The following is a 15,575-nucleotide window of genomic DNA, read 5'->3' on the forward strand; positions in this document are numbered from 1 at the left end:
GTTTTTAACCTCCCTTAAAGATTCTTTGATGCTTTACTCTATTACTGTAGACCTGGTCTATTTCTGCCTAATTTTTTCTTTAAATTCTGGGTTGCTATTTTCATATTAACAATTTGATGACCCCATCATACACCAAAATATCCCCCAAAACGAAGTTCAAATTTGATCAAAACATAAACCAGAGTGAGTGACTAGAATGATAAAGGCCAGGCAGCGGGAAAAGTCGCCCTGAGCCACCACCTCAGTGCTCGCGTCTTGTCTGTCCAAAGGGGAGCAGGAAGAGGAGAAAGCTATTGACCATGCACCACTGACCTGGAGAACACAGCTGGGGGCCTCTGGGACGGTTCAGGTCCCCGAGCTACCACCCCCTACTTCCCAGACAGCTGCTGGTACAGTTTGAGCACATAGTCGTCCCACTCGGCCTGGTAACACGTGCCGTCCCGAGCGCGTACTCTTTACGGAGGGACGACACCTTGAATTTGCCACGGTGGTCTCCGGATCGGTTGCTGAGGGTGGGTTCGTCACACTTCAGCGGCCTGTGCCCCCTGGAGGCCCCAAGCCCACATAATCTGGAGAGGACTGTGCCGCTGCTGATGTCACTGCCTTTCAGGTGGACCACCAGGAAATGATGCCATTCCCTGTATTGGGGGTCTTTCCTGCTGGGAGCATCCGGGCTGTCAAGACCCAGGTGTAGAGTTTCCCTGAATCAAGAACAACCCACGAAATGCTGGTGGGTCTGTTCTTCACCTGGGTGGGGTCAGCACTGTGCCCCGCTCGTCCACCGCCACCCCGTGCAGGTGACATGCAGCGGGTGCTGCGGCTGCTCATCCACTTGCTGAAGGCTCCAGGGCCCGGACCGCTGGCTGAGGTCCACCCCCGGCAGCGGCGACACGGGAGTCACCGCCAGCTGAAAAATTACGGAGGGCGTTCTTCAGTGTTCTCAGTGTCTTACCCATTGTATCTCATGTCGTCTGTGTTTTTACTCATGGTAGCTCATGAGTTCTCAGTGTTTTACTCATGGTATCTCATGTCATCTTCAAGAGTCTCATATACGATTCCCAAAATTCTGTGAAGTAGGTACTATCATCCTCATTTAACTTGGAGAAAACCCCAAACTCTCTGAAAGTGCCATTACATTGTTCCCATTAGTGGAAGACCAGCGCTAAGTGAACTCTAATAATAGTTCTAAGATGACACCTAGTGGTCTCAGAGAATATTACAATAGGAACTTCTGTCCTACTATAAAAAGCACTTTACCAATAAAACACTGTGAGCATAAAACATTTAAAGAAACAACAGGAAATTAGGGATTCTAGCCCTTTTTATTTCTATAACCATATGACCTTAACCTAGTTATTACACTTTTGAGCGTACAATAAGTAAAGGGGCTAGATTGGATTTAAATTTATTCCAGTTCTAAATTCCATAACTATTATTTTATTAGAATCCATGATTTCTTGATCATTTATGTTTAATTTACAGGTTGAAAATGTATTCTCACACATATAAAGCTGATTTAAGTGAATAACAGTCTAAAATGAGAAGTATGATCAACTTAATATCTTTTTTATTACAAAACCTTACACTTGTCATTTAAATAATAAAATCAAATTTTCATTGTCAAAATCTATCCTTTTTATCCCCAACTTTCTTAATCACTCTTTTCTACACCATTAATAAGATTGATTCAGGCAATTTGGTCATCCCAATGATCCTTTTTGATCAGTGATGCTAATGTCTTCATCTGGGAGATAGACCCTTGGAAATCGTCATTTAACACATTCATTAACAAATGTCCAGTTAGATCCGGTTACGGACCAGGCACTGTGATGAGGAGCTGTCCTCACGGCCTTCAATAAAGCAGACACAGTCTATGCACCCCAGAGGCTGGTTGTCAAGTGTTTATCTACTGCTATCACATCCTCAGTCAGCACATTCATTTACAAGATTATATACACAAAAGGTGGACTTCTATTCAGTATTTTGAGGCAAAGAGGAGACTCTAATAATTATACAAGTTGCAAAAATAGTCCTGAATTGCCTGATACCAAAATTGCGTTCCTCTTTTAATGAGTTGCATTGAATTTTTTTTTTTTTTTTAAACACAGTCTCACTCTGTCGCCCAGGCTGGAGTGCAGTGGTGTGACCTCTGCTCACTGCAACCTCTGCCTACCCGGTTCAAATGACTCTCCTGCCTCAGCCTCCTGAGTAACTGGGATTACAGGTGCCTGCTGCCTGGCTAATTTTTGTATTTTTAGTAGAGACAGAGTTTCACCATGTTGGCCAGGCTGGTCTTGAACTCCTAACCTCAGGTGATCCACTGGCCTCGGCCTCCCAAAGTGCTGGGATTACAGGCATGAGCCACCATGCCTGGCCATAGTTTGTCTTGAAAACTGTTTTGTCTGATATAAGTATAGCAACTCCTGCTCTTTTTTGGTTTCCATTGGCATGGAATATCTTTTTCCATCCGTTTATTTTCAGTCTATGTGTGTCTTTACAAGTAAAGTGTCTTTATTGTAGGCAACAGATCAATGCGTCTTGTTTTTTTCATCAATTCAGCCAGTCTATGTCTTTTGATTAGGGAATTTAGTCCACTTACATTCAATGTTATTATTGATAAGGACTTACTCCTGCCATTTTGTTATATGTTTTCTAGTTGTTTTATTGTCTTATCTTCCTCTTCTTTCTTTCCTTCCTATCTTGCTCTAGGGATGGTGATTTTCTCTGGTGATATGATTTAATTAGTTTCTTGCTTTTTTTTTTTTTTTTTTTTGAGACAGAGTCTCACTCTGTCACTCAGGCTGGAGTGCAGTGGTACAATCTCTGCTCACTGCAAGCTCTACCTCCTGGGTTCATACCATTCTCCTGCCTCAGTCTCCTGAGTAGCTGGGACTGCAGGCACCCACCACCACGCCTGGCTAATTTTTTGTATATTTAGTAGAGACAGGGTTTCACCGTGTTAGCCAGGATGGTCTTGATCTCCTGACCTCGTGATCCACCCTCCTTGGCCTCCCAAAGTGCTAGGATTACAGGCGTGAGCCACTGCACTGGCCTAGTTTCTTGCTTTTTATTTTTTGTGCATCCATTGTAAGTTTTTTTTTTTTTTTTTTTTTTTTTTTGAGGTTACAACGAGGCTTGCAAATACTATCTTATAACGCATTATTTTAATCCGATAACAACTGAAGGCTATTGGTGTAAAGAAACAAGCAAAAAGAAAACTAATTAAAAACTCTGTGCCTTACTTCTGTCCCCCCATTTTTTAACTTTTTGATGTTTGTATTTATATCTTATTGTACTGTGTCATAAAAAGTTGTTGTAGTTATTATTTTTGATTGGTTCATTGTTCAGTCTTCCTACTTAGAATGAGGCAGTTTACACACCACCGGTAAAGTGTTGTAATATTTTGTGTTTTCTGTGTGCTTCCTATTACCAGTGAGTTTTATACCTTCAGGTGATTATTTATTGTTCATTAATGTCTTTTTCTTTCTGACCGAAGTACTCCTTTTAGTGTTTCTTGTAGGACAGGTCTGCTATTGATGAAATCCTTCAGCTTTTGTTTGTCTGGGGAAGTATTTCTCCTCCATGCTTGAAGGAGATTTTCACCAGATATACTACTCTAAGTGAAAGTTTTTTTCCTTCAGTACTTTTCAATATGTCATGCCACTCTCTCCTGGCATGTAAGGTTTTCCACTGAAAAGTCTGCTGCTAGGTGTATTAGAGCTCCATTGTATGTTATTTGTTTCTTTTCTTTTGCTGCTTTTTGGATCCTTTTTTAATCCTTTACCTTTGTGAGTTTGATTATTATATGCCTATAGGTTGTCTTCTGTATTAGTCCATTCTTGTACTGCTATAAAGAACTAACTGAGACTGGGTAAGTTATAAAGAAAAGAGGTTTAGGCTGGGTGTGGTGGCTCATGCCTCTAATCCCAGCACTTTGGGAGGTGGAGGTGGGCAGATCACCTGAGGTTGGGAGTTGAAGACCAGCTTGGCCAACATGAAGAAACCCCATCTCTACTAAAAATACAGAATTAGCTGGGCGTGGTAGTGCATGCCTGTAATCCCAGCTACTCAGGAGGCTGAGTTAGGACAATCACTTGAACCCGGGATACAGAGATTGCAGTGAGCTGAGATCATGCCATTGCACTCCAGCCTGGGCAACAAGAGCGAAACTCCATCTCAAAAAAAAAAAAAAAATTGACTCACAGCACAGTTCCACAGGCTGTACAGGAAGCATGTTTGGGGAGGCCTCAGGAAACTCACAATCATGGCAGAAGACAGAGGGGAAGCAGACACATCTTACATGGCCTGAGAAGGAGGAAGAGAGAGTGAAGGGGCAGCTGCTACATACTTTTATAAACAACCAGATCTCATGAGAACTCACTCACTATTACAAGAACAGCAAGGGGTAAATCTGGCCCCATGAGCCAATCACCTCCCACAAGGCCCCTCTTCCAACATTGGGGATTACAATTTGACATGAGATTTGGGCAGGAACACAGACCCAAGCCATATCATGTTGTTTGAGTCAAATCTGCTTAGTGTTCTATAACCTTCTTGTACTTGGATGTTGATATTTTTCTCTAGGTTTGAGAAGTTCTCTGCTATTATCCCATTGAATAAACTGTCTATACCTATCTCTTACTTGACTTCCTCTTTAAGGCCAATAACTCTTAGAGGTGCCCTTTTGAGGCTATTTTCTAGATCCTATAGGCATGTTTCATCGTTTTTCTTTCTTTTGTCTCCTCTGACTATATACATATATATATATTTTGTCAAGAATATATAGTTTTATTTATACTCAGAAACAAGTAGATCATGTATATATATATGAAGATAAAAATTAAAGGGATAGGCCGGGCGCGGTGGCTCAAGCCTGTAATCCCAGCACTTTGGGAGGCCGAGACGGGCGGATCACGAGGTCAGGAGATCGAGACCATCCTGGCTAACACGGTGAAACCCCGTCTCTAATAAAAAATACAAAAAAAAAAAAAAACTAGCCGGGCGAGGTGGCGGGTGCCTGTAGTCCCAGCTACTCGGGAGGCTGAGGCAGGAGAATGGCGTGAACCCGGGAGGCGGAGCTTGCAGTGAGCCGAGATCTGGCCATTGCACTCCAGCCTGGGTGACACAGCAAGACTCCGTCTCAAAAAAAAAAAAAAAAAAAAAAAAATTAAAGGGATAATTGTATAAGTTTGCATGTAGAGAGCTTTGAAAACCTGTTTACTTTATATATATATATATACACACACACACATACTTTAAGTTCTAGGGTACCTGTGCACAACGTGCAGGTTTGTTACATAGGTATACATGTGCCATGGTAGTTTGCTGCACTCATTAATTCGTCATTTACATTAGGTATTTCTCCTAATGCTATCCTTCTCCCATCCCCCCACCCCATGACAGGCCCCAATGTGTGATGTTCCCCACCCTGTGTCCAAGTGATCTCATTGTTCAATTCCCACCTGTGAGTGAGAACATGTGGTGTTTGGTTTTCTGTCCTTGCGACAGTTTGCTTAGAATGGTGGTTTGCACCTTCATCCATGTACCTACAAAGGACATAAACTCATCCTTTTTAATGGCTGCATAGTATTCCATGGTGTATATGTGCCACATTTTCTTAATTCAGTCTATCATTGATGGACATTTGGGTTGGTTCCAAGTCTTTGCTATTGTGAATAGTGCTGCAATAAACATACGTGTGCATGTGTCCTTATAGTAGCATGATTTATAATCCTTTGGGTATATACCCAGTAATGGGATCACTGGGTCAAATGGTATTTCTACTTCTAGATCCTTGAGGAATCACCACACCGTCTTCCACAATGATTGAACTCATTCACACTCCCACCAACAGTGTAAAAGCATCCCTATTTCTCCACATCCTCTCCAGCACCTGTTGTTTCCTGACTTTTTAATGATACCATTCTAACTGGCATGAGATGGTATCTCATTGTGATTTTGATTTGTGTTTCTCTGATGACCAGTGATGATAAGCATTTTTTCATGTGTCTGTTGGCTGGATAAATATCTTCTTTTGTAAAGTGTCTGTTCATATCTTTTGCTCACTTTTTGATGGGGTTGTTTGCTCACTTTTTTTTTTTTTTTTTTTTTTTTTTGAGATGGAGTCTCGCTCTGTAGCCCAGGCTGGAGTGCAGTGGCCGGATCTCAGCTCACTGCAAGCTCCGCCTCCCGGGTTCACGCCATTCTCCGGCCTCAGCCTCCCGAGTAGCTGGGACTACAGGCGCTGCCACCTCACCCAGCTATTTTTTGTATTTCTTAGTAGAGATGGGGTTTCACCGTGTTAGCCAGGATGGTCTCGATCTCCTGACCTCGTGATCCGCCCATCTCGGCCTCCCAAAGTGCTGGGATTACAGGCTTGAGCCACCGCGCCCGGCTGTTTGCTCACTTTTTGATGGGGTTGCTCACTTTTTGATGGGGTTTTTTTTTCTTGTAAATTTGTTTAAATTCTTTGTAGATTCTGGGTATTAGCACTTTGTCAGATGGGTAGATTGTAAAAATTTTCTCCCATTCCATAGGTTGCCTGTTCACTCTGATGGCAGTTTCTTTTGCTATGCAGAAGCTCTTTAGTTTAATTAGATCCCATTTGTCTATTTTGGCTTTTATTGCCATTGCTTTTGGTGTTTTAGTCATGAAGGCCTTGCCCATGCCTATGTCCTGGATGGTACTGCCTAGGTTTTCTTCTGGGGTTTTTATGGTTTTAGGTCTAACATTTAAGTCTTTAATCCATCTTGAATTAATTTTTGTATAAGGTGTAAGGAAAGGATCCAGTTTCAGCTTTCCACATATGGCTAGCCAGTTTTCCCAGCACCATTTATTAAATAGGGAATCTTTTCCCCGTTTCTTGTTTTTGTCAGGTTTGTCAAAGATCAGATGGTTGTGGATGTGTGGTGTTATTTCTGAGGCCTCTGTTCTGTTCCATTGGTCTATATGTGTTTTGGTACCAGTACCGTGCTGTTTTGGTTACTGCAGCCTTGTTGTACAGTTTGAAGTCAGGTAGCCTGATGCCTCCAGCTTTGTTCTTTTTGCTTAGGATTGTCTTGGCAATGCAGGCTCTTTTTTGGTTCCATATGAACTTTAAAGTAGTTTTTTCCAATTCTGTGAAGAAAGTTATTGGTAGCTTGATGGGGATAGCATTGAATCTATAAATTACCTTGGGCAGTATGGCCATTTTCATGATATTGATTCTTCCTGTCCATGAGCATGGAATGTTCTTGCATTTGTTTGTGTCCTCTTTTATTTCATTGAGCAGTGGTTTGTAGTTCTCCTTGAAGAGGTCCTTCACATCCCTTGTAAGTTGCATTCCTAGGTATTTTATTCTCTTTGAATCAAGTGTGAATGGGAGTTCACTCATGATTTGGCTCTCTCTTTGTCTGTTATTGGTGTATAGGAATGCTTGTGATTTTTGCACATTGATTTTGTATCCTGAGACTTTGCTGAAGTTGCTTATCAGCTTAAGGAGATTTTGGGCTAAGACAATGGGGTTTTCTAAATATACAATCATGTCATTTGCAAACAGGGACAATTTGACTTCCTCTTTTCCTAATTGAATACCCTTTATTTCTTTCTCTTGCCTGATTGCCGTGGCCAGAACTTCCAACACTACGTTGAATAGGAGTGGTGAGAGAGGGCATCCCTGTCTTGTGCCAGTTTTCAAAGGGAATACTTTCAGTTTTTGCCCATTCAGTATGATATTGGCAGTGGGTTTGTCATAAATAGCTCTTATTATTTTGAGATACATCCCATCAATACCTAGTTTATTGAGAGTTTTTAGCATGAAGGGCTGTTGAATTTTGTTGAAGGCCTTTTCTGCATCTATTGAGATAATCATGTGGTTTTTGTCTTTGGTTCTGCTTATGTGATGGATTACATTTATTGATTTGCATATGTTGAACCCCAGTCTTGCATCCCAGGGATGAAGCCAACTTGATCTTGGTGGATAAGCTTTTTGATGTACTGCTGGATTCAGTTTGCCAGTATTTTATCGAGGATTTTCGCATTGATGTTCGTCAGGAATATTGGTCTAAAATTCTCTTTTTTTGTTGTGTCTCTGCCAAGCTTTGTTATCAGGATGATGCTGGCCTCATAAAATGAGTTAGGGAGGATTCCCTCTTTTTCTATTGTTTGAAATAGTTTCAGAAGGAATGGTTCCAGCTCCTCTTTGTACCTCTGGTAGAATTCGGCTGTGAATCCATGTGGTCCTGGACTTTTTTTGGTTGGTAGGCTATTAATTATTGCTTCAATTTCAGAGCCTGTTATTGGTCTATTCAGGGATTCAATGTCTTCCTGGTTTAGTCTTGGGGGGGTGTATGTGTCCAGGAATTTATCCATTTCTTCTAGATTTTCCAGTTTATTTGTATAGAAGTGTTTATAGTATTCTCTGATGGTAGTTTGTATTTCTGTAGGATCTGTGGTGATATCCCCTTTGTCATTTTTATTGCATCTATTTGATTCTTCTCTCTTTTCTTCTTTATTAGTCTTGCTAGTGGTCTGTTTTGTTTATCTTGTCAAAAAACCAGCTCTGAAGGATTTTTTGTTTCTCTATCTCCTTCAGTTCTGCTCTAATCTTAGTTATTTCTTGCCTTCTTCTAGCTTTTAAATTTGTTTGCTCTTGCTTCTCTAGTTCTCTAGTTCTTTTAACTGTGATGTTAGGGTGTCGATTTTAGATCTTTCCTGCTTTCTCTTGTGAGCATTTAGTGCTATAAATTTCCATCTAATATACTAATACACTGCTTTAAATGTGTCCCAGAGATTCTAGTAGGTTGTGTCTTTGTTCTCATTGGTTTCAAAGAACGTCTTTATTTATGCTTTCATTTCGTTATTTACCCAGTAGTCATTCAGGAGCAGGTTGTTCAGTTTCCATGTAGTTGAGCAGTTTTGAGTGAGTTTCTTAATCCTGCATTCTAATTTGATTGCACTGTGGTCTGAGAGACAGTTTGTTATGATTTCTGTTCTTTTACATTTGCTGAGGAGTGCTTTACTTCCAACTATGTGGTCAATTTTGGAATAAGTGCGATGTTGTGCTGGGAAGAATGTGTATTCTGTTGATTTGGGGTAGAGAGTTCTGTAGATGTCTGTTAGGTCTGCTTGGTGCAGAGCTGAGTTCAAGTCCTGGATATCCTTGTTAACCTTCTGTCTCATTGATCTGTCTAATATTGACAGTGGGGTGTTAAAGTCTCCCATTATTATTGTGTGGGAGTCTAAGCCTCTTTGTAGGTCTCTAAGGACTTGCTTTATGAATCTAGGTGCTCCTGCATTGGGTGCATATATATTTAGGACAGTTAGCTCTTTTTGTTGAATTAATCCCTTTACCATTATGTAATGGCCTTCTTTGTCTCTTGATGTTTGTTGGTTTAAAGTCTGTTTTATCAGGACAATTTGACCTCCTCTTTTGCTAATTGAATACCCTTTATTTCTCTCTCTTGCCTAATTGCCCTGGCCAGAACTTCCAACACTACATTGAATAGGAGTGGTGAGAGAGGGCATTCCCTCTCTCACCAGGATTGCAACCCCTGCTTTTTTTTTGCTTTCCATTTGCTTGGTAGATCTTCCTCCATCCCTTTATTTTGAGCCTATGTGTGTCTCTGCATGTGAGATGGGTCTCCTGAATACAGCACACTGATGGGTCTTGACTCTTTATCCAATTTGCCAGTCTATGTCTTTTAACTGGGGGCATTTAGCCCATTTACATTTAAGGTTAATATTGTTATATGTGAATTTGATCCTGTCATTATGATGTTAGCTGGTTATTTTGCCTGTTAGTTCATGCGGTTTCTTCCTAGCATCCATGGTCTTTACAATTTGGCATGCTTTTGCAGTGGCTGATACTGGTTGTTCCTTTCCTCGTTTAGTGCTTTCCTCATTTAGTGCTTCCTCATTTAGTGCTCTTGTAAGGAAGGCCTGGTGGTGATAAAATCTCTCAGCATTTGCTTGTCTGTAAAGGATTTTATTTATCCTTCACTTATGAAGCTTAGTTTGGCTGGATATGAAATTCTGGGTTGAAAATTATTTTCTTTAAGAATGTTGAATATTGGCCCCCACTCTCTTCTGGCTTGTAGAGTTTCTGCCGAGAGGTCCGCTGTTAGTCTGATGGGCTTCCCTTTGTGGGTAACTTGACCTTTATCTCTGGCTGCCCTTAACATTTTTTCCTTCATTTCAACCTTGGTGAATTTGACAATTATGTACCTTGGAGTTGCTCTTCTCAAGGAGTATCTTTGCGGTGTTCTCTGTATTTCCTGAATTTGAATGTTGTCCTGCCTTGCTAGGTTGGGGAAGTTCTCCTGGATAATATCCTGAAAGGTGTTTTCCAGTTTGGTTCCATTCTGCCCGTCACTTTCAGGTACACTAGTCAAATGTAGATTTGGTCTTTTCACATAGTCCAATATCTCATGAAGGCTTTGTTCATTTCTTTTTACTCTTTTTTCTCTAAACTTCTCTTCTCGCTTCATTTCATTAATTTGACCTTCAATCACTGATACCCTTTCTTCCAGTTGATCGAATTGTCTACTAAAGCTTGTGCATGCATCACGTAGTTCTCATGCCATGGTTTTTAGCTCCTTCAGGTCATTTAAGGTTTTTTCTACACCGTTTATTCTAGGTGCCATTCGTCTAATCTTTTTTCAAGGTTTTTAGCTTCTTTGCAATGGATTCGAACATCCCCCTTTAGCTTGGAGAAGTTTGTTATTACCGACCTTCTGAAGCCTACTTCTGTCAGCTCATCAAAGTCATTCTCCATCCAGCTTTGTTCCGTTGCTGGTGAGGAGCTGCGATCCTTTGGAGGAGAAGCAGCACTCTGGTTTTTTCCTCTGACTATATTTTTTAATAGGGGGTTTTCAAGCTCACTCTTTCTTCTTTGATCAATTTTGCTATTAAAGGACTCTGATTCATTCGTCAGTATGGCAATTGCATTTTTCAGTTCCAGAGTTTCTGCTTGATTTTTTAAAAATTATTTCAATCTCTTTGTTAAATTCATCTGATGGAATTCTGAATTCCTTCTCTGTGTTTTCTTGATTTTCTTTGACTTTCCTCAATACAGCTAATTTTGAATTCTCTGTCTGAAAGGTCACATATCTCTCTTTTGCCACGATTGATCCCTGGTGCCTTATTTAGTTCATTTGGTGAGGTCATGCTTTCCTGGGTTGTGTTGATGCTAGCTGATATACTTCAGTGTCTGGGCATTGAAGAGTTGGGTATTTATTGTTGTCTTTACTATCTGGGCTTGTTTGTACCTGTCCCTCTTGGGAAGGCATTCCAGATATTTGAAAGGACTTGGGTGTTATGATCTATGTTGTATCTGCTTTAGGGGGCACCCCAAGCCCAGTGATGCTACAGTTCCTGCAGACTCATAGAGGTAGTACTTTGATAGTCTTAGACTAAATCTGGAAGAATTCTCTGGATTACCAGGCAGACTCTTGTTCTCTTCCCTTACATTCTCCTAAATATACAGACTCTCTCTCTCTCTCTCTCTCTGTTCTAAGCCACCTAAAGCTGGGGGTGGAGTGACACAAGCACCCCTGTAGGCACCACCACTATGACTGTGCTGGGTCAGACCTGAAGCCAGCACAGCACTGGATCTTGCCCAAGGCCTGCTGTAACCACTCCCTGGTTACTGCTTTTGTTCACTCAGGGCTCTGGGGCTCCACAATCAGCAGGTCACATAACCAGCCAGGCCTGTGTCCTTCCCTTCAGGGTGGCAAGGTCCCCCAGGCCCCAGGTGGGTCAAGAAGTGCCATCTGGGAGTCAGAGACTAGAGTGATAAACCTTAGTGATAAACTAAGTCTACCTGGTGTTCTGTTGTATTGTGGCTGAGCTAGCACTCAAATCACAAGACATAGTCCTTCCCAGTCTTCCTTCTTCTTTCCAAAGACAGAGGAGCCTCACCCAGTAGCCACCCCAGGCCACAAGGAGTACTGACAGACTAGTGCTGATGTTCCCTTAGGGTCCAAGGTGTCTTAAGTCAGCTGGTCTTGACTGCTGCCTGGCCTGGGACTCACCCTTCAGATGGGACTCACCCTTCAGGAAAATGGGCTCCCCTCTGGCCCAGGGCAGGTCCAGAAATGCCATTCAAGAGTCAGGTCATGGCAGGGACCCCGAGAGCTTGCTTGGTGCTCTACCCAACTTTCGCCATGCTGGCACCTAAGGTGCAAGACAAAGTCCCCTTTATGTTCCCTCTGCTTTTCTCAAGCAGAAGGAGTTTTGCCCCGTAGTCACCACAGCTGGGAATGTGCTGAATGTCACCTGAAGCCAGTAAGTCTCATCCAAGGCCCTCGACATAGTACCTGGGTATCATTGCTGGTTATTCAGGGCCCAAGGGCTCTCCAGTTAGCAGGTGATGAATGCTGCCGAGACTAGGTCCTTTCCTTCAGGGCAGCAGGTTCCCTTGTGGCCCAGGTTGTGTCTAGAAATGTCATCTGGGAGCTAGGGCCTAGAATGAGGGCCTCCCTACTCACAGGTGCCCCTTCCTGCTGTAACTGAGCTGGTGTCCTAGATGCGAGACAAAGTTCCCCCCACTCTTCCCTCTCTCTTCCTCAAGTGGAGGGAAGGGGTCTCTTTGGAGCCGTGAGCTGTGCAGCCTGGCGTTAGAGGAGAGGTGGTGCCAGCTCTCCCTTGGCTGCCCCAGCTGGTGTCTCGGTATGTTGTGTGCCCTCCCCAGTCCACTGTCATTGGGCCTCGCTCAGCACTGGAACTCACCTAGAGTTGCAGTCCTTAGGGCCTGGACTGTCTTTCAAGTTTGCTTGGAGACACAGAGCGCTATAGCCCTCGGTGGCGAGGTTTGGAGGCACTTAAGTTCTGACCACTGATGCCGGAGAGTCCTCTCTGACTCGGACTGGTTTAAATGCTCCTTCCGTGGGCTGGGCTGGTGTCAGCTGCGTTTGGTCTGGTTTTCCTTTTTGCTCTAACAGGACAGTGCTGAGTTCAATGCCTCTCAATGCTGTGTTCTCCCTCCTGCAGCGCCCAGAGATGCTCTCCTGCTGGCGGGGGTGGGTGGCTTTGGCAATTCCAAACTGTTTTTTCTGGTTCTTCAGTGCTCTTTCAGCAATATGAAGTTAAAATAGGTACTATGAGGGCTCACCTGATTTTTGGTTCTTATGAAGCTTTTCTCTGTGTAGATAGTTATTGTCCTTGCGGGGGAGACTTCCATCCCGCCATCTTGCTCTGCCTCTGGGCTTATCCTTTGACTGTTTGGTAGACTTTGGTTGAAAAAGTGTCCGGGACTGTGGGAAGGCAGTTAGCAGGAGTTTGGGGGCAAGAAATGAGCCCTTTAGGCTAAATTTTCAAATTAGTTGGCAGAAAGTTTTCCATAAGTCCCTCTTATAATTTTTAAAATCTTTATCGTGTTTGTGGTTATGTCCCCCTTCTCAGGCCTAATATTTGTGAGGTGGGATTACTATCTTCCCACAAGAGCCTGAGTAACATTCTTCCTAAAAACTCCTGTAGGCTGGGCATGGTGGCTCACGCCTGTAATCCCAGCACTTTGGGAGGCCGACGCAGGTGGATCACTTGAGGTCAGGAGTTCAAGACCAGCCTGGCCAACATGGTGAAGCCCCGTCTCTATTAAAAGTACAAAAATTACCTGGGCATGGTGGTTCTCACCTGTAATCCCAGCTACTTGGGAGGCTGAGGCAGGAGAATCAGTTGAACCCAGGAGGCCAAGGTTGCAGTGAGCCTAGATTATGCCACTGCACTCCAGCCTGGGCAACAAGTGAAACTCTGTCTCAAAACAAACAAACAAACAAAATCTCCTATCTTCTTGCACCATCCCCTGTTTGCCTGAAGAAGCTCAAGTGAGTTTTCTCATTGGTGGGTTTGGGGAGGGCCTGGCCATGTGAGCTTGGCCCCTCTTCCTTCCCTTCTCTCTGGGACTCTGTGCATTTCACCTTCCTCATGCCCTGAGACTTATAGCAGCAGGCCGTCATGTGGAGAAGTCCCTCGTTGTCCAGTGTTGCCTGGGACTGGTTGGAAAAGTTAATTTTATTCCAGATTCAGGGTTAGGAAGCTCATCATCATAGATCACCTAAGGCATGGCCGCCAGTAGAGCTCATATCAATAATAAAGATGGTATTTTGAGCTTATCTGGTTAAATATGGAGGCAGACAGTAGAGGCTGAGAAGGGTACTAGGGGATGGGGGGAGGGAGGGATAGTGAATGAGTACAAAAAAAGTTAGAAAGAATGAATAAGACCTACTATTTGATAGCACAACAGGGTGACTATAGTCAGTAATAACTGAACTGTAGGTTTTTAAATAACCTAAAAAGTGTAATTGGAGTGTTTGTAACTCAATGGATAAATGCTTGAAGGGATGGATACCCCATTCTCCATGATGTGCTTATTTCACATTGCATGCCTGTATTGAAACATCTCATACACCCCCATAAATATATATACTTAGTATATAGCCACAAATATTAAAAATTAAAAATAAAGAAATATTGAGGCCCGTTCTTACAGTGCCTAAACTGCTCGTCCAGGGTGAAATGGACAATCCATGTGAATTCCCATCCTTGTGTTAAGACCCATCACCAGCTTCTTGGTTTCATGTGCTAGATCATTAAAGATCCTCATGGAAAGACCTGTTTTTCTATCTTCTTTTCCCCCTCAGTGCCCAGCACAGAGCTTACAGGTACTAAGTTTTCACAAAAACCCAGGCTTTAATTTAATTAGGAGTCCTTGTTAAATTTTAATAGTGGTCAGAGGTATTCCTGAATAGCATAGGGGTGTTGTTTCTCCCTTTAAGAGATACGATTTGTATCCCGAACAATACCTCAGTAACCTGCAAGTGTTGACGGAAGTTCCAAAAGTGCTCATTTTAACTACTAAAATAATCTAATTCAATATGATTAATAATATTACAGCCAGCTTTTTTCTTCTGTATTTTATCTAATAGACCAGAAAATTTGCAACTTACGTAGTTGCTGCTGGACTCCAGTATGGAGCAGAAGGAGGCATGTTACACACATTTTTTAAGGTATGGCTTTTCAGTGATGACATGGAATGTTTAAAAGTGTCTTACGATAAAGATACACAATTTGAAGGGAAGGTGTTTCTTATTGCTTTGGATGTGGTTAGTGCAATAGAATAGCAGAAAATGAAAGAAAGTATGGATGTGATACTTTTAAATACTGAAGATGTGCTTCAGTATTTAAAGGGAAAAGGGTAGATATTAGAGAAAGAGGAAGAATTTTTTTAAGATGTGGGTAAGCCAGGCGTGGTGGCTGATGCCTATAGTCCCAGTAAAGCACTTTGAGAGGCCAGTGTGAGTGGATGGCTTGAACCCAGAAGTTTGAGACCAGCCTGGGCAACATGGTGAAACCCTGTGCCTACAAAAAATAAGTAAAAGGTGTGGGTAGATAAGAGGCAAGCGGGTGTATTCTTTTGAGTCTTTGATCAGCTGTTCAACATGAGGGAAGGGTAGAGGAATAGTCACTTATGCATTTATCTAGCTCAGCGAATCTGCATTTTTACGTAAGATAAAATAAACATAGGGCAGAGGAAGCAATCAGATATGCATTTATTTGTCAGGTGAGCCTAGGGATGACTTTGAGTTCTGTCCTTGTCC

General features: G+C 42.5%; 1 protein-coding gene and 1 pseudogene across 3 annotated transcripts in view; one reads left to right on the plus strand and one right to left on the minus strand.

The window, feature by feature from the left end:
• AK7 (adenylate kinase 7) overlaps positions 1-15,575 on the plus strand; it is a 99,201-nt gene that overhangs the window by 31,165 nt on the left and 52,461 nt on the right. For all 3 annotated transcript variants that reach the window (XM_005562168.5, XM_045396941.3, XM_065549340.2), the window contains exon 6: positions 14,904-14,984. In XM_005562168.5, coding sequence (XP_005562225.1) covers positions 14,904-14,984 — 81 coding nt within the window. The remainder of the gene's footprint in view (positions 1-14,903; positions 14,985-15,575) is intronic.
• Positions 369-13,934, minus strand: LOC102123845 (phosphatidylethanolamine-binding protein 1 pseudogene; annotated as a pseudogene).

Source organism: Macaca fascicularis, chromosome 7, assembly GCF_037993035.2.
Source record: "Macaca fascicularis isolate 582-1 chromosome 7, T2T-MFA8v1.1".
Taxonomy (NCBI): Eukaryota; Metazoa; Chordata; class Mammalia; order Primates; family Cercopithecidae; genus Macaca; species Macaca fascicularis.